The sequence below is a fragment of the Tiliqua scincoides genome, chromosome 1 (genome assembly GCF_035046505.1).
Source record: "Tiliqua scincoides isolate rTilSci1 chromosome 1, rTilSci1.hap2, whole genome shotgun sequence".
In the NCBI taxonomy this organism is placed as follows: Eukaryota; Metazoa; Chordata; class Lepidosauria; order Squamata; family Scincidae; genus Tiliqua; species Tiliqua scincoides.
This window is the reverse complement of record NC_089821.1, coordinates 131723655-131746744: the sequence shown is the minus strand read 5'-3', so window position 1 is coordinate 131746744 and position 23090 is coordinate 131723655. Positions and strand designations below refer to the sequence as shown.

The 23090-nt window shown below is 42.0% G+C and overlaps 1 protein-coding gene across 5 annotated transcripts in view; it reads right to left on the bottom strand.

The window, feature by feature from the left end:
* The window catches only part of AGAP1 (ArfGAP with GTPase domain, ankyrin repeat and PH domain 1), a 389814-nt gene that overhangs the window by 169347 nt on the left and 197377 nt on the right, over positions 1–23090 (bottom strand). For all 5 annotated transcript variants that reach the window (XM_066637277.1, XM_066637250.1, XM_066637243.1 and 2 more), the window contains 2 exons: positions 16560–16664; positions 2958–3126 (listed from right to left, as the gene is read on the bottom strand). In XM_066637277.1, the coding sequence (XP_066493374.1) occupies positions 2958–3126; positions 16560–16664 (274 nt within the window). The remainder of the gene's footprint in view (positions 1–2957; positions 3127–16559; positions 16665–23090) is intronic.

Here is a 23090-nt window from a genome sequence, read left to right as displayed (position 1 = left end):
CCCGAGGTTGTAAAATCCACCCCTTCCCAAATACTCATTGAAGTTTGTTTCTTTCTGTAGAAACAAAATCTGTGGTGGAAATTTAGTACTATCATTTAAAATGTTCAAAGTGTCTTCATGGCTATGATAAAGAGCTGAAATTTGAGGATTGAGTGAAATGCAGATTTCAGAGGTAGTCTGAAACAGATAGCACTTTCCAGCACTGGCATAGTGCACTGCATCCTGCAGTCGGGTGTCACTCACGGAGGCCTCCACAAAGTAAGGGAAAGTTTGTTCCCTTATCTCAGAGCTACACTGCCCTTATGTCAGTGCTGGAAAGGATTAGGAAAGTTAGGATTGCGCCCTTGGTTACCTTAGCTACTCGCCTATAAGTCAATCTCACAGATAAATCGAGGGCAGCTTTTGAGCCCCAAATCATGGAATTTTCTATGATCCTCAGATAAGTTGGATTCTCAGATAAACTTAGAGGTGTGTGAAATTCTTTGAAAACGACTTACCAGGAATTGTTTTGAGGCAGCAGCAAAATGAAAAAGGAGCCATTTTATCTTCTTCTCCAAACAAGAGAAATGAAAGCGCTTATGAGAGCTGTAGGCTTTGTCAGTGGTGAACGTCCATAGCAGCAGCCCTCATACAGATTACCATAAGCACCTTCACTTCTCTTCTTTTTGCAGAAGAAGTTAAAATTGCTGTCTTTTTTGTTACTGACTCTGAACAGTTAACAGTAAGTAAAATCAATTATTTTTCTCCACCCTCTTGTGTCCTGCTTCTTAGCCCAGTCCCACTCCCATATCACCAGGCAGTTGCTCTCAGAAGCTTTACATGCATAAGATGACCCAAGCTTTTAGGGCTGATTTTAGACATTAATCTTTTTACTTATACATGAGAATATATGGTGCTCCTATCCTCATTGCAGTGGCATTCCCCGCACCCAGGGCAACCCCCAGAATTCCGCCCCCACACCCCGTTTCGCCCCCCTTCTCCCCCCCCGCGCACGTGACCCAGAAGTAACTGCGGTGACGTCATCATCATCATCGCAATTACTTCTGTGCAGCTGCCTCCTCCGTTCCCCCTTTGAAAACAAGGGGGAATGGAGGAGGCAGCCGAGGCCCCCACGGAGCCTTCTGCGCCGTGGGGGTCTCTATGGCAGCCTTCTGGGGCTGCTCCCAGTGGCCCCAGACCGCTGCAGTGGAGACTTCCGCACAGCTTGTAAGCTGCACAGAAGGCTCTGTGGGGCCAGGAAGCGGCGTGCAACCCCTCCGATATTGGAGGGGCGCATGCCGCTTCCACTCCGCCCGAGGGATGCCCTCAGTGGTGGAGCAGGGCGACCCGGACGGGAAGCTACTCGTGTCCCCTCTGAAGTCAGAGGGGGCGCGCACCACTTCCGCAGCGCCCCTGAGGGACGCCCTCAGCAGCAGAGTAGGGTGACCTTGTCAGGAAGCGGTGCGCGTCCCCTCCGATGTCGAAGTGGCACATGCCGCTTCCGCTTCGCCCCTGAGGGACGTCCTCAGAGGCAGAGCAGTGGCGCTGAGGAGCGCTCCTGGGAGGCACCTGGACGCTGCCTCCCAGGCAGCGTCTCAGCGCTGACTGGACCACCCCCCCTCCTTTATAGGAGGAGATGAGTTGGGCATCCTAGAGCATAAGTGCCTCTCTAGGGTGCCTGCCTCCTATCATAAAGGAGGAGGGGAGGGGCGGCTCAGTCGACGCCCAGGCGCTGACAGAGAGGCAGCAAGCTGCCTCTCCGCAGCGCTCCTGGGCGCTCCTCCTGGCGGGGGCGGGGCGAGGGTCCAAGGCGCCCCTGGAGGGCATTTTCCCCGCTTGCCCCCCTAGGTATGCCAGTGCCTCGTTGTTTACTTAAAAGCATTTAGCCTATGTTCAACTGCAGGTGTGAGCTCACAAGTAGGAATGCTCCTCCTTACAACTAGTTCCACACAAACACAAAACAAAATGTAAGGGCAGAGGCCCCCAAAGTGTGAGACGAAGCTCCCAGGGGAGTCACAGGATGGCCGCTGGACACAATGCTACAAAGGACGGTCGGAGGCTTGGATCAGTGGGCTGAGCTCCTGTGTGTGATTTTTGTGAGCTGGGAAAAGCCGATCTACCTGAAGTCTCTCACTGCCCTTTGTAGCATCTTGTCTGGTCGAAAAATCCGGAAATAACTGGGGGTGATGTCATCACCAGTCACCTCCGAGAGTTGTGCAGGATGTTTGCAGCGTGTGAGGGAATTGCGAGATGCCGAAGACTGGGAAATGCTGTGTTGAGGGAAAGGTTAGGTTAGATATTTCCCTGACAAACTAGGCCACCTTTCTATGGCTATAATCCATACACACCTGAAAGTAAGCCCTTCAGAATATAATGATGCTTATTTCTGAGTAACCATCTGTAGGGTTGTGCTGTTAGGGTATACTTATGATGGAATGTGCCTCCATTCAAGACAGCCCCCCTTCCCCATGTAGTACAGCCCAGACATAAGCTTACCATTTCCAGTGAGAACTAGGCCAAAGTGATAATAATGCCCATTTCAGTTAGAACCTCAATTCATAGATAATCTTATGACTAAACTTCATAAAGAAAAGTTGACTAACAAAAATATGATGTATGCAGAGATCATTTATTTTTTATGTTCAATCCTTAAAAAGAACATTTGTTTGTTCAGCCTTTAAAAAGAACAATGCAAGCAGGGAGGGGAAGAAGAGCCAGCGGGTGGGAATCACCAGTGGGCTATGCTTTATCAAGCTGAAGAGTGTCCCACTCACAGAGCACCTTTGTGAGGAGAGAAACAGAAAAGCCAGGAGGGTAGGAACCACCATTGCCTCTTCCACATGCTGTGCTTTTGAAGTTGAACTGCTTTTAACAGAACGTGAATAAGGGCTTGGAGATGGAATGACAGCATACAAATGCACTGACAGACAAATCAACCAGTGCTATGGTGATGGTATTTTAAAATGTATGTATCTTACCTGAATTTGGTGTGATATGTAAGCTGCTCATGTCTTTCGACAAACCATTTGTTTTTGGACTTGAGATGGGTGCACATGCTGATGTGGCTCGAGGTGGCCTCTTCCCTGGGACTTTAACTGTGGTTCTCAGAAGATCAATTTCTTTTCCATGAACATTCTGCATATAGTCCTGTGCCAAAGGATGCCAAAGAGAAAAAAAAGAATGTAAAAGAAAACAGTATCAGAACAATGCAGACAGCATCAAAGGATTAGTTCCATACATACAAGAGGTCTTTGAGCTTACAAGACCATACCACTTTTGAAATGAGGGGACAACCCAAAGCAGATTGTGAGCTGGCTGAGCAGGGAAGTGCCTGCTATTTAAAGATAATAATTTAAAAGAAAAAATCACTACGCATCCTCCAAGCCTATGGGCACACCTAAAGTAGTTCTTTTGATATGACTGTACATGCAATGTTAACACTCCAAACACTAAGTAGACTAGGAACACGCTAATCTTTACAATAAGATACCTGACTAAAATGAAATCATTTCACCATCTCTCTGTCTCACACACGCATACACACACACACCTTTTCATCAAAAAAAAACTTGCAAAACAGTTTACTGTACGTCACAAATGAAAAGATGGTTCCTTGTCCAATCAGGGTTCACAATCTAAAAAAATTTCATTTGCCTTAATCTATAACATAGCAGCCTTTTTAAAGATGGTACAGAATAGGAATGTGCATACTGTCAACACTGAAGTAATGTTGAAAGCAGTTAACAAACCTCATTTTTAGAAGCATTAAATATAAGAAAGACATGTAATAAGAATATAACAATTAGGTCTGCATCTATATTACGGGGCAAAATCATTGATGAGGTAACAAGTTGGGATACTTTCATCTATAAACAAGAACAAATGATTCAGTTCTCAAAACTCAGTTGTGATGAATAGGTATCCTTCACCCTAAAAGTTTCCTTGTCATGGTGGCAGCCACTACTGGGATTATGGTGCCATGTCTGTCAATCACCTCAAAAGATTATAGTATATCATGGTGCCGTGTCTGTCAGACACCTCAAAAGATACCTGAAAGTGCATGAAAAATGAACACCTAGTGTGCTCCCTCCATCCCACCAGATTGCAACATAAATAAAAAAAGCCCAATCTGCAACTGCTTCTGAACCCACCAAGAAGGCAAATGCAGCATGTGTAAATGCATTTTGAAAAGTAATATAAAAGGGGGTGAAGGGATGAGGGAGAAGTCTAAGGACAGTTCAGAAACTAGCCTTGACAAAATTATAGGCAAAACCACTGCAAATAAGAACCTCCCCTTCATAACTACATGAGATGGCACCTTCCTCTATGAAATACATTTCTGTAACATTCATGCTTCATTTTGAAATAAAATTTTAACTTAATTGAATATTTATTGTACATGGGCTGTTGGGTAAAACCTAGATCTAAAACTCTGTAAACAGTGGAATATTTCATGTAAATGAGATTCAAAGTTTTGACATTATCTCGACTCTGTACACAATATCAACAATCTGTTTTTTATAGCTAATCACCAAATTCTATCATATTAAAATTCCATGTTTGCAATTAAATGTTTTGATTTTCATCCACATAGATGGATTACAACAAGGCTTCATGAAGATAAGCTGCTAATAAACAGCAAATAATTCATTTCAGAAAATGTTAGTGTGCATGGGGGAAGGAGATACAACAATATTGCTTGCTGAAATCAGGATGAGTGAACTTTCTTGTATTAAATGCTAATTTACATTTCTTAATTTTTTCACTCTGTTTAATGCAGAAGCCCTTTCATGGTAAAGTATATACAGTATAACATAGTAACTAACTGTTTCACAGAGAAGGAAAACAGTGAAGTGCTATATTTCCTTCCCGCAAGATCTCAATAGTCTTCCATTTCAGATCTTGCTGTCCTGGAGAAATAAAAGCTTCTATTACAAATAACATAGCAGCTTCAGAATAGTGATGCATGATATGATCACATTAGAACAAAATGAATATGACCCTGTCATCTAGAATATGCTGTGTTAAAGAGAAGACAGGAAGTCCAATTTTGATATGCAAATGTTACAGAGAAAACTCCCCTAGATGTTAGTTGTAGGAAATGCTGATCACAGAAAAAGCCGGGTGGGGGAGAACCTTTAACAAGACGCAAGGGTAATTCAAAGCCAAGTACTTTTAAACAGCACTTAACAAGTCCCCAGAGTCCACTCAACAGTGGCCCACCCCAGAAATGCTATCTTCTGCCCCTCAACAGCTTGAAAAAGTAGTAATTGCAAATCCATTTACATTTTGCTTCTCAAGTTTTCATGTTCATAATTCAGTAGCATTAAAAAATCAGCACCAGAGCAAGGAGGGTCCTTTCCCCAAATGTGTCAGTCTCAATGTAGCCAAGCATCTGAATCCCCCGTACCCCTTGGCTCTTGCACCTTTGCCATCGCTTGTTTTTTACATTTCGCTCCTAATTATGTTGCATCTATTGCCATACACTTAATTAGCTGCATTAATGTGATTTCTTTTCACATAGTCAAGCAATTAAGAGCTATGATTGAGTTTCATTCAATTAGCCTCAACAAACATGCTAATTGATGTCCCAGATGCAAATGAGGTGCAATGAGAGAAACCTGCTAGCAATTGAGTGCCATGTCAGAGACCCACAGCTCTCAGCTTGCTGACAGAAGTACAGCTTAACAGCAGCTACCACCTTCTGTGAAGCTGTTTTCAAGGGGATTCAGAAGCCTGGCTGTGGTGGTGGAGGGGGAAACTGCATACATAGATGCTACTAGATTTCAGTACACCAAACAGATTCCTACAGAATAATAATATGTAGCATTGGAAGCAATCTGGCTTGAACATTTCCACCAACGTGATTATAAGCAGCAACAGAAGTGGAAAACACCTTTCTCCTTTTGCTTGATATGTGCACAAATTTCTGTTTAAACTGAAATCTACACATGCAGTCTCTTGTGCTGGCAAAAACACTACATACATAATTGCCTACAGTTATCAGTAACTGGCAACTTCATCTTTGTCAGCTGTGGGGAATGTGGTACTTGAAGTTAAACTCAAAATACATTAATCAATCAATAAATTCCTAAAATACACTCACTGTATTGATTGCCATTGCTTCCTGAGGACACCCTTGGCATTTGTGCAAACACAGTGGTACTGATGTGATAATTTGACTATAGAAGAGATCACTATGCTATAAAAGCTTCATGTGGAAATCACCTTTTGCTTATAAGAGCTTATTAACTTATTAAATATATTACCATTTCAAACAAAAAAAATAATTGAACCAATACAACTAGAGAAGTGTTTCTCAATGTGTGGGTCGGGACCCACCGGGGGGGGTCGCAACCCAATTTTAGGTGGGTCCCCATTCATTTCAATATTTTATTTTCAATATATGAGACTTTATGCTACCATGGTATGTGACTGAGTTTGGGGAAATGTTACAGATCTGTACTTTTAACAGGCTACTATGTATATGCTTTTAATGATAGTCAATGGGGCTTACTCCTGGGTAATTTTGGACAGGATTGCAGCTTGGATTGACAAAAATTTTCCTGGTTTGGTTGATGTCACTTCTGGTCATGACATCACTTCCAAATTAATGACATCATTTCTGGTGGGTTCCGACAGATTGTCATTCTAAAAGGTGGATCCTAATGCTAAAAAGTTTGAGAAACACTGAAATATGAGTCTCTGGGCAATCTTAATTTCAGTTAATGCCTTTCTTTGTATAGAAATCAGGCTTCAACATTTTCGTTTCCCACAAGTGGACTATCATTATCTGATGAGTGTGACAAGCTTCAACTTTCTTTATAGTATTGGAGAGGTGAGTGGAGATTGTCCCAGAAGTATGGTTGCGATCCCCACCCATATCCTACCCAGCAGTAGGGTAGGATCCCTACCCTACTCCTACCAGTTTGGGAGGGTGACTGAAGTCTGCTTGCTTGCTGCTTTGCCAAGGCACTTAGAGTACTTCGGCTGCACAGGCCTGACCAGCAAAACCCACCCCCACCCATTTCCTCCTTCAGACATGGCTTCTGCTTGGTCACAGTGTCTGAAGCACTTTCATCAAATCAGCAAGGAGAGGGACAGAGAATCACAACTGTGGTTTAGCAACAAGGACTACGTCCAAGTACCAAGTTCAATTACATCCAAATTAAAGAACAACAAACTAACAACAATGCAGGTTGGGAAGAGGGGCATATTCAGAGATTGCTGCATTACATAAAATAAGTAAATACCCAAAATCATATTGTAAAACTATACTAACTTTTAATATCAAGTTGAATGGACACATTAAATATCAGAAGCTGCTTGGTCTCAAGAGGAGAACCCTCGTGATATGTCACTGGCTAGCCCTGTAAACTGGTGCAAGAACTGCAGCCGGGGACATTATCACAGAAGTAAGAGGCTTTCAGGCTCTAGACTAGCACCACCTGCGCTGGCAATTGATACTCTGAGGCAGGAATGAAGCAGGAATATTCATAAAGAGTTTCCTGTTTGGACTGGGGCCTTAGCCTGAGCAACAAGGTCTCCTTATTTCTGGCCACTCTGACTCCTGGCTTGACTCCTCAGTCCCAACTTGCTTCTTAGTTTTGACTTCTACCTCTGCTATGCCTTATGAAGAGTTCGTTTTCCCTGGGGTAGTCTTCATTACAGGAAACCAATGATGTAGTTGAGGAATGACAACAGCGACGTGTGGGCTCTGACAAGCATTTTTCAGGAACCCAACCAGATACATACAGCACAAAAAGTCTTACAAACCCTGCGTCAAGACAGGCACCCCCATCTCTAGGTATGCTGCAGAATTCTGTCTGGTGGCTGACACAGACTGGAATGAGACAATGAAGTGATTTTACTCCAACTCAGAGTTGAACGCTGCCATTAAGGTCAAGCTTGCCTAAATGACTACACAAACTGCAGTCTACTGAACTGTGTGTTCAGTTTGACAGACACTTAATGGGACAGACCAAAGAGAGAAAAGGTAACTGCTCACAAAGACTGAGCCTCACAAAGACTGACAACCTCACAAAGACTGAGAAGTATCAACCTAACCCAAACCTGGGACACTTGGAGCCCCAATCTCACTCAACTTGAGCCAGTACTCATGCATCCCGCTTCTTAAGTCTCCATCCTAGGGGAATGTTGATATATCTGGAAGCAATTATAGACTCCAAAGCCTCTTCCAACTTCATTTATCTGAAATTCAATATGACTCTGCAGATCCTACCTGGAATACTTTTGAACCGTGAAGTGTTAAAAACCCTTTCAAGTTGAATAAGCATTATTCTTTACCTGCTTCCAGTACGCCATCAAACTGACCAAGTACAAAGAACGCCAAGGTATATGCCTTTTCTTGGAAAGAAAAGCTTTGTTCCAGTTGCTCCAACATAGACCTGTGACCTTCATTAGTGTGATCAATGATCTGAACTTCTCCGAGGACCAGAGAGCTATTCCAAAAAACCCGAATGCCATGTTTTGTTTCATTTATTTTAAAACGCATACTTCACCTTTCCCTTGCCCAGAGTGACCATTCGTGCAGAAATTGCCCACTTGTCCTTTTTTTCAGCCTCTTGTCCGGGTGTCCTCCAAACATGACCGAATGTCTTCCATTTCAGTCTGAGCTAAACATGCTTGGGTGCCCTGCATCTTTTCCCTGGGAGCCCTCTGCATGGTCCTGGAGGCTGCTGGTGAGGTCTAGTCTGGTATCAGTTGGGAAAGAGCTGAAGCCCTTTTTGCAACCTTTTCTTGTGCACAGGAGGGAAGAGGGTTGGTGTTTCTGGCAGGGATGGGGGGAGAGAGAGAGAGAGAGTGCATGCATGCATGTGTGTTCTGAGTGAGTGGAAGCAGGGTCCGGGGGGGGGTCCCTTGGAAGTTTGTTCTGATGCTTGATGCAGGGGTGGGAAAGAGATAGAGAAAGAGAGAGAAAGTGTGTGCATGTGTGTTTTGAGTGAGTGGTAGAGGACCCTGAGGGGGTGGCTTCTTGGAAGTTTGATCTGATGTTTGTTGCAGGGGTGGGGGAGAGATAGAGAGCAGCATTTAACAGGAAGGCACAGTATTAAAAATCAATCATGACTCTGTGGAACCTGAAAGGGCAAATTCTGCCCCCTAAAACTGGATAGCAGATAATTCCACTTCTCTCTCAAATATATGGTATGTTTTTGGCTTCTTGAAATGATGCAGACTTGGTGTCTTGCTTTATATTGTTGTGAGGAAGACAGGAAGGTGTGCGCACGTTAGGGGGCAAAAGGGGCTTGTGAACAGAATATCTTTGTTATCAGTTCTGCAGGGCCTGGTGGTGTCATGATTCTGAAAAGTTGTCACTGCATTATTTTGGTTGTTTAGTTTGGTGGTGGTGGTGGTTTGTACTGTTTTTTGTTTTAAAAATTACTAATAAAGTTTTAAATTTAATAATAACTAATTATTATGTAATTATTATATAATTATTATATGTTTAGATTAAACACATGAAATATACAAGCGTTTTTAGCTTTTATTTTGTCATGCCCTACATTTTTCTGAATGTCCTACATTTTGGGGGTTGTCTTGTCCACTTTTCCAGTTATGACATCTGGTCACCCTGCCCTTGCCTAATGCACAGATTTCATGTAAATAATGGCCATGTTGCATTGCTAGACTTTATGTTCTGGTGAGCCCATTTAAACTTCTGGTCCCTCATCAAAGCAATGCTTCCATGGCAAGGACTTGGGGGCTTTTGTAAAACCTATAGGCTCCTGACTTGTGCCTACCGGTGGCCATTTATCCAAGTTAAATGTAATCACTTTGCCACTGTGGGAAATGTATGGCTCTACATAAAGCACTTATGGTCCAACTAGCCCTTCATTGGAAGCAAGGCACAGGAAGAGAGGAAGAGGGCTGAAAATAACGTGATGTTAGCTCTTTGAACTCTATGGGTAAGTGTCACAGTCTTTTTAGCCCTCCTGTGAGTGTGTCCTACGTTCTGTTTCCATTCTGTGGTTGGCAAAGAGCCAGTGAGACCCAGGTCAGCCACAGGAAAGCTGAAATCACAAGCAGATAAATGATTTGTGTGATTAGGGGCACAAAGGGGGAATTTTTGAACTGCAGGTAACTGAAACCACAGATACTGGATCCACAGATATGGAGGGATGCCTGTATAGGTGTGCACCCCTTAGTGATGTTCCAGCTAATGCCGGGATCGCATATCCAACAATCACGTGTGGTTACAGGGTCGTTGGAGGTGCACACCACCACCCTCGAATGCGAGGGGACCTCTGCTCCCCTCACCTCCAGTGGGTTGTCTGAGCCTCCCAGAGGCAGTGCATGTCCAAGCGCTGCCTCTGTGAGTCTCAAACTGAGGGAAATCACATCTCTTGTGCGATTTCCGGCTTCCTCTGTGAAACCAGAAATAGAGCAAGAGATTCGATTTCCCTCAGTCTGAGCCATGCAGAGGCAGCACTCAGAGTGCGCTGCCTCTGGGAGGCTCAAACGACCTTTCAAAGGGGAGGGGAGCATCTCCTTCCCTGAGACGGTCTGCACTGCATCAAGCGCTGCTTGACAACGGGGATTGCAATCCCAATCCCCGTCATTAAGTGGTGTACAACTGTACGAAGCTGGGGTGGGCAAGGCAGACAAGGGCTCTCAAAGAACCAGGAAGACTCATTACCAAGGTGTCCTCTTTTTTATTTTTCCCTTCCTCTTGTCTAGAAAAATGTCTCATTACAATTCCATAGGCAGAAAAGGGGTCCTTTTTGCCCAGAAATATATGGGACAGAAAAGAAAAGGAGAAGAGTCAACAAAGCCCACCAAAAAAGTCAACAAATGACAGGTGCTTCCATGGTTATAGTTTCTTTCCTTTCTACACCAGGAAATCACAAATGGCAATAGTTTGCAGGTCTTATTTCGCAAGAATACAGCAAGTAATTTTGTATTTCGCTTATTTCGTAATACAGCAAGTCTTCACTTTAAGTTGTTTTGATGTAAGTCATTTTGATTTAAAGCTGTTGCGGGGGACAATTCTCGCTCAGGGCCACTGCCTGTGTGGAGCTTGCACATTCTCCCCATGTTTGTGTGGGTTTTCTCTGCCCCACAGAAAGCTCACATTTATTTCAATGTTTAGTATTAGAACTGTTTTGAGTCTTTATTTAGAAGTTTGGAGATGTTCGTCACTAGAAATACCCTGTAAATTAACTTTTTTTACATATATCAAATTAGCCCACAGTAAAATTGGTTTTGTTATAAGTTGTTTTGCTTAAAGCTGCAGTTTCTAAGAACCTATCAATAACTTTGAATGAGGATTTGCTGTATAGTCCGTTGTATCTTTGGTATTCATGCAGGATAAATTCAAAAAGGTTTAGTACACACACTTGGTCTTTAAACAAAGTGTGACTAGTATTTGTCAAGTATACCGTTTTTTACTAAATAAAATCATTCTGCAGTCACTCAGTTCTTGTATGGTCACATTTATAGTGGTGCAGAGAAGATATAAAATAGCAAACTATGGATAAGGCAGAGCTTTACTTGGGCTTCACTGCCAAATTTGGACTCAAGATTGTCCTAGAATGCAAGACTGTTCAGAAACTACAGAACATATGCATGAATTATTATGGAACATACAGAGTAGGTTTTCTGATTTCTAACCAGTTCTGGCACAGGAACTATTTACTTTCCATTGTTTCATACTGTGCCCTGCTGGACAGATTTGAAATCACACAAAACCAAAATTTTCTCTATTTTGTTGACTTGGCAAAAATTCTTTTTTGTTATTAAAGATGCAATGACTGCAATTCTTTCTAATGTGTAGGTATAAGGTAGTGAAATAATTACCTAACCACACTAAATATTGCATCCAATTAATTTATGGATCTGGACAGCCCTACAAAAGAGTTGACAAGAACATTGTAATTATCTGTATTAACAATTTTTAAGGAAAGAAGTCAAAATTGTGGCAGCCCACCACTCTATTTTGTATTATGGTTCCAAATCTCCTCCTCTAAATCACTTTAAATAAAACACAAATAATTATCTTACAATTCTGAAAATCAGCAATATCTATTTCTGCAGAAACCAGCAGGATTCATTTAAATTTACTTTTAGTTATTTGTTTTTAATGTGCTTATCTTCATTATAACAGATTAGGTGTGTGACACAAGATTGTACTTTTTCATCTTTGTCAATAAAGAGTGTAACTGAGTTACAGAACTCCAAAAATATTTTTAATTCATGCAAACAATTACAACAAAATCCCATATATATTTTTAAATTTCAGAGTGCAATTTTATGAAATTTGGTGACATTGAGAAATTGATAGCAACCTCAAAATCTATTGACAACTGCCAACAATTGTTTGGAAAAAAAAACACCACATAACCACGCTGGCAAATGCTGATGCCTCTACTTTTTTGTGTATACGAGGCAGTCAGACATTTTTATTGCAAAACGCCGTCTGGAAAAGATGCAAAATAAAACAGTGAAAATGCAGAGAAAAAAATAAAGGGGGGGCAAGGGCCCCCTTCTCTTTGCTTATGGAGTTCAAAGGCATAACATGCAGCACCCTGCAGCAAATGGGAAGCTACACTAATTTTAAAGCCATAAAATGCTATAAAGTGCCCTGCAGGGCAGGACTACACTGAAGCTAGTTGCACCTAAATAAGATATGGTTCATTTACTTCACAGCTTAGCCTAATGTAATCATCAGTGGATTTCTAGCCTAGAGTTGTAACAGGCAAGTAGCCGATACTGCAGAGGCGACACTCCCAGCCATTGAAAGGGTTTCAGCTAGATTGCTGTTGATTAGAAAATTTTTCAGTTTTGACAAGCACTTAATGAACATAAATCGCACCTTGATTGGTTTCCACTGGGGCCACAGGCACACCTGAAGAAAGAGACTGCCTCCTCCTACGAAAGACCTCAGGAAACCTACAATTGTGTTATGATCTTAGCCAAAAATACATATTTATAAAACATTGATGTAGCCATGCAATCACACACACTGTCCTTACATGTTCAACAGATCAGGACAACGACGATAACTTTCAATGTAAATGTAGAAAGACTTGAATTGCGGGGACACAATCTTCTTAAAATAAAATAATGCTTATCTTGAAAATGTTAGCAACCTCAAGATTCCACTAGAGCATGCAAAGAGTACATCTTTTTGTTGTTTGGTAGAGGATCAATAACTTTTCTACAGCAGTACCAAAATTTGCATTCAGTTAAATAAAATGTCCAGGTAACCACTGCCTAATATGGCAAAGAAAATACATAATATTTCATACCTCCTCAGTAATATTTTTGAAAGATACTCAAATGTTTAAAAATTAAATGTAAATCAACGAAAACAAACAAATCATATATTAATACAGAGTAGACAGGACCCAAACTAGCATAGGTCAATTCTTCACAGACACAAGGCTTCTTTTCAGTTCCGCCTTCCCACAGGAGCCCCCAATAGCTCTGAAAGCACCCCCAAATTCAGGGAATCTTCAGCAACAAAAAGACATGAGGATCTGTCCCCAGAAGGAAATTCTGTCCCCTGGCCACAGAATCAGAAGTGTTCTCTGCTTGCATAGAATCTGTATGTGTGTATGGAACTCACCTTATACATTCAGAGTGCAATCCTAACTTGTGCTGGAACAGCCAGGTGATTGGCCTGCACTATATGCAGTGCAGGTTAGGAGCCAGCTGGAGGTCACCTCCAAATAAGGGGGTATTTTTCCCCATACGCTTGTACTGAGCCCCAGCTACCACATGGGGCTAGTTGGATCTGTACCAGCAATTTCGTTGAAACAAATTTGGGCAGCCCATATAAGGCTGCCAGGCCCAGGAGTAGGGGTTAGGATTTGGCCCTTACAACAAAATGTAAATCATAGAATGTTTTCATTGGAAGCCACTTTGGGGGTTATCCCCCTGCTCATTGCAAGGCTGTCAGCCCTTAAGAGTCCTTTTGGAACAGAAGACTGGTAGTGCTGTTCAGGGGAAGAGGGAGCCTATTTTTCCCTTTTCCATCCTCCAGAACCCCCTCATGCTTTATGGTTTGACTGTGGATTATCCTATCACTATGAGTTCACACAACCACACCCTAAGATCCTTACTATAAACCAGGGATGGAAAAACCCAGAGTAGTTTGACTCGATTTGAGTTGCTGAGTCATCGCCCCCTGCGACTCGACTCAAAAAAGTCCTAATAGTGGCCTTTCCGAGTCACCTTTAGTGACTCTAATGGACTTGAGTCAAGTCTCCTCCCCCTTTAAAAAGCCCATTGTGGAAAAAATGGGGTTGTTGCTGGGGAGTGTGTGCGTGTCGGAATTCTTTGAACCCTCCCCTGACGTCCCTGCCTATCTGTAAAGAGGGCAGGAGGAATGGCTAGAGAGCCAAGACAGAAGAGGCAAGAGGGAGGAGGAAGGTCACAAGCACCAGCTATGAGGCTTACCAGGACGACCCGATCCTTTGCAGCTCTACTCAAGGTTTTCCATGCCACATAAACTACAAGGTTTTCCATGCCACAGAAACAGTAAGCAAGCACCCCCAGACACAGGCAGACTTGAGTGAGCACACATGGGAATGAGTGCAGATTCAGGGGGGCCCTGACTCAAGTTTTTTTCAGAGTCTTCCACATGTGTGACTCACGAATTGCACCCAAAATCATTTTCATGACTCAGGTCTGAGTATCTGAGTCAAGTTCCCAACACCGATATAAACTGTTAGAAGGCTATTCCTAACCTCCCCCTGCCCTCCTCCATTTCCCTCTGAATTTTTTTCAATTGATAGCCTTCACAACACAGCATTCAGTAATTGACAGATTCATGCAGCCTCTCCAGCTTCTGGATTTTGCAGCCCCTTTTTATTTTCTTCTCAGGACTGAATAAGAGCTGCCCATAGAAAATAAATTCCACTGTTTTAGCATGGCCACAATTGGGCAGCAGAAGCGAGTCCTTTCTCCTTCCTTTGAAAAAAAAGCAAAAGAAAGGACAACAGTTTCCTCTGTCTAGACCAGGGGTCTTCACATCCCGGCCCGGAGGCCAGATGCGGCCCACAGCGACCTTCTATCCAGCACGCAGCTAGCCTCTGATTCCCTGAGAGCCTCTGGCCCAGCTGACCAAACACAACCAGAGGTGTACTTGTCGGGAGGGGGAATGGGGGTCCATTTAAGTGTGTGCTTTATTTTTTGGGCTGTGTTCGTGCTTGGAGAAGTCCTGGACATTTGAGCCCATTCATTTATTCATTCATCTAAGTTCCATCTCTAATGTATTTATTTAAATTTTATATTTAATTTTTTTTCCAGCCCTTGACATAGTGTCAGATATTTGATGCGGCCCTTCGGCCAAAAAGTTTAGAGACCCCTGGTCTAGACAATGGAAAAGGCTCTAAGCATAATTGAAGCTCTTGAAAAGTTACGTGGGTCCTAGAAGCTCAAAAAGATAGTTCACTTAATTTGCATTTATAGGGAAGATATTGCCATTTTCTTTAAATAGAAATTTGTATTTCTCTTGTTTGAGAAAAGTACTTATGCCATCTTGAAGAACATTGTAGTGCAGAGGTAAAAGGAAAAGATAAAACGTGCGTGGAAGAGATACAGTTCTATAGGACAATCTTACAAATGGGAGATGGTTAGTTTGCAACATCTCTAGATAAATTAATTATTGCAAGCTAAAATCTTCAACAAACATTTGACAACAAGGTGCTGAATGATTAAAAATAAACACTGAAATTAACAGAAAGCACACAGAAAGCTTCACATCCCAACTTCTGTTGACTAAAATATTTCTGAAAGGGTGAGAAGAGCATCTTCTCTGACGGGCATGTGTGATAGGTTTATTGATAACTAAAAGAAGAACTCCTGTCTTGCAAGAATTTAAGATGGAATCTCATACAAAGTGCAAGCAATGTCTGCCACCTTTGTTACCAAAGTTAAAAAGTATGTATGTTTTCAACCAAAATAGCTGGTAAATGGAAGCCTCCCCTACCTCATTACACTGCACTAAGCAATATTTTCACTTATTACTCTAGGACAGTATTTTTTTTAATACGTTGCCATGGTAGCTATTATGATATCTAATGCTCAGGCACTAATTCAGAATTATAAACAGTGTGCATGCTTTGCTTTGACATAAGGATTGCAACATCAGTTGACTACTTCATATATTCTTAATACCTTCAAGGGATGGAAAAGTGACATGGCCTGATCTGTATACTAACAGCCCAATCCTACCTAATTCCCCACAGTGCAATACATCAGGCTAGTGTGGCTTCTGCTACATCTCATAGGGGATTTTCGGCTACTGGAAGTCTCCTCAGAATAAGGGGATATTTGTCTCCTTGCCCCAGGGTAAGCCCCAACAGTCACTATGGGCTAACTCAGACCTGTGCCAGCTCAGTCACTGATGCAAGTCTGCATCACTCAATGAATCGGGTGAATCAGGCCTGGGAAAGAGCTCAGGAGTCAATGTGTGCTGCCGCCACTCCCACCCCCTCCCAGGTCTGAGGCTGTTTCCTCCCCACTGCACCATGGCAGAGGTGATAACAATGAACCCAAGTCATACTGCAGGTCTTGGACCTTCACTGATAATTGTGAAAAGTGCACATACTTACATGTAGGCTTGGATGATAAGTCAATACACCATTATCACAGAGTGTAACATACTTCTTCTTCCATTCTTTATTTAAAGACTTGCCACTTCGTTTTAGCAGCATACCCTGCAGAAGAAAAATTTTACAATTTTAGTCACAATTTTAGACTGTAAGCCTTTGTGACAAGGACCTTTTACACTCTATGTCAAGAGCTGTGCTTATAGACAGCACTACATAGTAATAAACATAATACACACAAATCACTTTGAAGAAAAAGAGTTCAGTGAGTTGATTGGTTGTGTTTTGTTGCTACTACTGTTGATTTTATTTATTTTTATTTACTGTGTTTTTTAGTTGGACAAAAGCAACATAGAAACTTTTTAAAATAGATCTTGATCTATTGGATCTTGATTTTCATGCACAACAGGAAGTGTGCATAAGGGGACAGTCCTGCTTTTCCCTTCCTTTGTGCAGAGCTCTGGAAGTAAGGGTCAGAAGATTTAGTGGAAAGCATAATGGATGCTAAACATCTCAAACCACTTAAACAGCATGGCAAGGGCTTGGGAGCTATAAGGAAAGCAGAGGAAGCATTAGGTTTGGGGTTCTTCAGTGTAGAAAAGGGTGCCTGGGGGGGGGACATAAAAAATTATGCAGAGGATGGATAGAGTGGATGGAGGGATGTTCTTTTCCCTCTCACACAACACTAGTACCGGGGGACAGCCACTAAAATTGAGTGTTGGGAATGTTGGGATAGACCGGGGGTGCCCAAACCCGGCCCTGGGGCCACTTGCAGCCCTCGAGGACTGTCAATGCGGCCCTCAGGGTGTCCCCAGTCTCCAATAAGCCTCTGGCCCTCCTGAGATTTGTTGAAGCCTGCACTGGCCCAACGCAACTGCTCTCAGTGTGAGGGCAACTGTTTGACCTTTCGCATGAGCTGTGGGATGAGGGCTCCCTCCACTGCTTGCTGTTTCACGTCTGTGATGCAGCAACAGCAGCAAAGGAAAGGCCTGCCTTGCTTTGTGCCAGGCCTTTTATAGACCTTGAGCTATTGCAAGACCTTCATTCATTCATATAAGTTCATCTTTAATATATCCATTTATGTAAACTTATGCAAATTTATTCAAATTTTAAATGTACATTAATTATTCCCCCCCGGCCCCCGACACAGTGTCAGAGAGACGATGTGGCCCTCCTGCCAAAAACTTTGGACACCCCTGGGATAGAACAAAGAAAATATTTGTTTACCCAGCATGTAATTAGTCTTTGGAACCCCTTGCCAAAGGGTGTGGTGATGGCATCTGACCTAGATGCCTTTAAAAGTGGATTGGACAAATTTCTGGAGGAAAACTCCATCACGGGTTACAAGCCATGATGGGTATGTATTTGAGAATACCTACTGATTTGAGAAGTAGGCTACCTCAGAATGCCAAATGCGGGGGGGGGGGTACCTGCATGCAGGTCTCTTGTTTATAGCACACCCCTGAGGCATCTGGTGATCACTATAAGACACAGGAAGCTGGATTCAGATGGGTCTTTAGCCTGGATTCAGTAGGGCTTCTTATGTTCTTATGGATGTCAAAGCATTGCCTTATTTAGCTTGCAAATTTATTTTGGCCAGTGAAAATAGTAAATAATGCAGTATATAACATGCAAATATGTGTGAAACCTAAATAAACAGCAATAAAAATAAAGAATGTTAATGAATGTCATGGAAGGTTAGATGAAATTTGACAGAAGGAAAGCACGTGGATGAAATTTGAAAAAAATGTAGTATAATCGAAAATGGTTAAAAGAGCAAAGCGAAGAAAGTCAAGTGGATGAAAGTCAAGGTATGCCTGTAATTTTTACAATGTTGAATAGTGGGCAAAGATGCACCCAAATTAATTAAACTATTAGCCAAATTTGGAAACTACAGATCCTAATACGGAAGAATATTATTTGCACACAATATCCTTACTAAAAAGGATTCTGATTTTCTTATTCAAATTATACATTCAATTATGTATTCCACATAGTAGTTATAGACAGGACAGGAATTATTTCTCATTCAAACAATTGGTCAGTTCAATTGCAAATAAATTTTTGCTCTTTCAAAGAATTTGTTTCCAGGGAATTTGACTAAGATATATTGCAGCTGAAGTAAATCATAATTCTGGGCAAGAATGTTTTCAATCACAGTATAGAGTGCCAGAATGCTGTAGTGGTTTAGGAGTTGGACTGAGAACTCAAAGATCCAGGTTAAAATCCCACAAAGCCATGAAATTTGCTGGGTGCCCGTGGGCCAGTCACTATCTTATAACCTACCTCACAAAGTTGTTGTAAGGACAAAAGGAGGGGAGAAACTACGTACACTGCCCTAAGCTCCTTGGAGGAAGGGCAGTACAAAAACTGGAAAAATATAAGGAAAGTACCAAAACATCTGCCTCTTTGACCAGTTTTTAATCATTCACCTGACTAATTAGCCTCATGAATACCGTTGTGTGATATCACTACAGTGATATCAGTGTGATACAGTGTGAGCAACCTAAAGTTGCAAATGGTTCAGTTTACTCACTATTAAAGTTACCTACTCCAGAATTAAATGCTGAGTCTCATGGCAGAATTGATGTACAATGTTCAGGACATTTTCTTTAGCATTTACAGTATATTCATTTTGCTCACTGTTTTGGAAATCTATATTAATGAAAATTAGCAAGAACAGTCTAGCTCCTATCCTACATCTTTACTAGCAATGTACATTCAGTGTCTAGTCCCAGGAGGTCATTACAAGCCAAAAGCAATGTTAAGCGTACAAGCTTTAAATAACTTACAAAGTTAACATAATGAATGTAAGTATTATCTGAAATCCATCACTCAGTGGCTCAATGTAGCCCCAAGCTGTGATAAAACACAACTCATAAATTTATATTAAAGCTCTATTCAATAGCAATTATTTACCAACAAAGATTTATTGATTTCATTTGCTGTTAAGAGTCTGAGTTCCTAACTGAGCCAATCAGCCTGTGATATTGGCCGTCAAGGCATCTAGTTATGGTACAGACCACTAACATGCTCAGCATCCTGATTACGATGGTAGCACTGAGCAGTTAATGAATAGAATCCCACTTGGGATCAATTAAAAGTAGTGGCTGTACAGTCAAAAGACTGATACAGTACACACATGTGCACTAGAACTAGCATGTAAGTTAAGATGTTGCCAACATCTTTACTCAGTAAGTGCTGCTATTTAATTCAATGACTCCGACAGACTAATCAGCAGAGAAATCAGAAAGTACGTGCCTTTGGTTCTGATCAGTGACTTGACATGGTTGCATCTAGAAGGCTTCTGAATTCTAACAAGCTGCAACACGTTAGCATATGATCAGGAAGTGTGAATTTATACTGTATTAAACACATATCACAAAGTACAAAGTGAACATGACATAAAGCTGTATCCTTTCTAAATTAATAGATGTTTTTGCATGGATCACTAAATGCAGTTTTGAAGCTCAGACAACATGCTCCCCCAATCTGATGAGCTGACCTCCACCCCATAACTATAGCAACGTTCCTGTTTTCCCAATGGGCACATGTCATTTCAGGCTGAGAAGACCACTGTATATTGTCTCCCATGCAGCCATTCTCTCTACAAGAAAAAATATTCAGACCTACTATATGTGCAGTAACTCTCCTGCTTCCATGCTGTGGCTGTCTAGAGTTACACAGTCATTCCCTATTGCAGCAGTTCTATAAGCTTCTTAATTGCCTCATGAGCAGACAAGGATAAAAGGCCTGGAATACCACATATGCTTTCTCAAATTTTATTTATTATTTTAAAAGACTTCTAGCCATCTTCCTCCTGCAAATATGGGGTGCCCAAGGAGGCTTATAATTTGATAAAAATAGAACACAGTTAATTTAAGACACAGGAAACAATACAATAAAAACAATGTAAAACACAAGCATTATAAAAGATAAAAATATAAAACAAGAGAAGAATTAAAAATGAGAAATACAGGTTGGGCATCCCTTCTCCAAAGTGCTTGGAACCAGAAGTGCTTTGAATTTTGCATTTTTCAGTATTTTGGAATACTTGCATATACATAATGAGAGATCTTGGGGATGGGGCTCAAGTCTAAACACAAAATTCATTTCTGTTTCATATACCCCTTATATACATAGCCTGAAGGTAATTTTATACAATATTTTAAATATTTTTGTGCATGAAACACAGTTTGTGATTTTATTTCTTTAGGCAAAAAAGTAAAAAAAGAACTCATGTTTGTGCTCAAAAATGTTTCGTATTTTGAAATTCCAAACAAAGGATGCCCAACCTGTAAAACTAAAGCTGAAAAATCACAAGTTCACATAGAACAAATCTTGCAGCACTGGTCCAATTTTTTTGGTTCAACTTCTGCTCCTCAGACATCCAGTAATACAGTACTCATTTTTCAGCTACTATGGACTCTATAAACATGTAGACTACCTTGACTTCTATTAAAACTTTAACTCTGAGATGGAGACTCATCTCTGTGCACATTTGGCATAGCCACCAGCTTATTTAATTCTGAGGGCAGCTGTGAAATTAACAGAGCCCAGAGTTAGTTGATTTATAACCTGCTCTTTCTGAGGGCTCAGAGCACCTTGCAGCATTTTTCTAAACCATAATAGTCCTCTGCTTGAAGGGATCACAATCTTCAAAAATTGGAGAAATAAAAGAGGCCAATGGAGAGCAAAACAACATTGCCAATGGTCTTACACTTTCCACTCAGGACGGAAGGTCTTTTTACTTTCTTGGGGCAGAGAGGGAAGAGTCAGAAGACTCATGGTAAGCTCTCCCCGAGTTTGCAGCTTCACACCTTGAAGCGATCTCAAGCCTTTCCTACAGAATAGGTCCTAGCTGTCTAACCAAAGAATGAGACAAACTGCTGGCCAGAAACGAGCAGGGGCCAAAGCTAAGAAAGCAGACCAAACACGCAAGGCTAGGGGCAGCACACCAGAATTTACTGATCATCTATTTTACCACACTCAAACACTGTGAAATATTAAATAAAATCAAGGATACCACAATATAGCTCACAACTTGCCTTTTATATTTAAGAAGAGCCCAGCTGGAAACAGCCCGACACATTCTCAGTGCCGTGGGGGCAGGTAGGCATCAAAGGGTAATTGCATCAACATCTCGGGTCCCATTACGAGACAATCTGGGTCCTGAGCCCCCTGCCCCTGAAATGGACACATGAAGCTTAAGTCGTTAACTTCTTGTTTCTTTAGTTTGGTCCTGCCTTCCTACATCAGCTATGGGGCTTGTTCCACCACAATCCCTTCTTCAGGTTTTTAATATGACATCCTCCTCACTCTCTCCACAGGTTCACCACATCGGGGTTGGAGGGTGCAGCACCAACCATTCCTACTCCTGCAATGTTCTCAGGTGAGAACCCCTCTCTCCGGGTCTGATGGCTGTCACTATCACGGGCCTTCTCATGGCCCTTCATGGCCTGTTGCATCTGCTCATTGTAGCTCCGTGATTTCCCAGCCTGCTCTGCATTCTCATTTCAGTGTCCCTGCAGTCAGTTCCACTTCTCCGCAGGATCCTCTGCAGTCACTCCTCTTAGGCCCACAAACCCCTGCTCTCCTCTGCCCTTCTCCTCCTCCAAGTTGCCTGGTGAGCTGCAACCCTGGTGAGCTGCTCTGGGCTGCCTATACCTTCCTTCTCCAGTGGGTGCAGGGCCAGTCTCTCTCAGCAGTCCCCCTTTGGAGCATCCCCTAGTGCCAGGCTCAGCCAGCAGCCATCTGGCTGGAACAGTGCACTTCCAGCCCCTTCCACCTGCTCCTCCATCCTCCTCTCACTCTGCCCCACAGCCTTGGTTTTGAAGGTGGCACTTCCTCTGGGCAACCAACCACCACTCCCACTGGGATAGTTTCTCTCTGCTTTTTCTCAGGCCACCTTAGACTCTCAAAGTCTTGTATCTTGGGCTTCCAGCTGCTTGCCTGTCTACTCTGTTATATGGAGCCCACACACCTCTCTAGTGCAGCCTCCTGCATCCTGCAATGGCCAACATGGTATCTCTGAGAAGTCCGCAAGCAAGAAAGGGAAGCACTCCCTGCAACTAGTATTTAGAGACCTACTGACTTTCAACCTGGAGAAGCACATAACTATAACTAGCTATGACAAATTTGTCCTCCATGAATTTAATCCCTCTTTAAAGCCATCTATGTTAGTGTTCATCACTACACCTTGTAATAGGGATTCTAAACACTAATTATTCACTGGGTGAAGAAGTACTTTTTTTTGTCCAACCAAGATCTCTCACCAATTAGTTTCATTACACAATTTCATTGTTTCACAATAATAGTTTTTTTTAAAATTTGTATGAGACTGTTGATACTTAAAATATCTTCTCTTTCCAATAAAATTATAATCCTTTAAAAATTTGATCAACTATTTGACAAATATTTTGAGTGATCAAATGCACAACCTTAAGGTGAGTATGGAAACAGGACTGGAGAGTCAGGAAAGATCTGCAGAGTTAAGGGAATGTAGTGGGAACAGGAAGGGGTAGAATAGGGAAC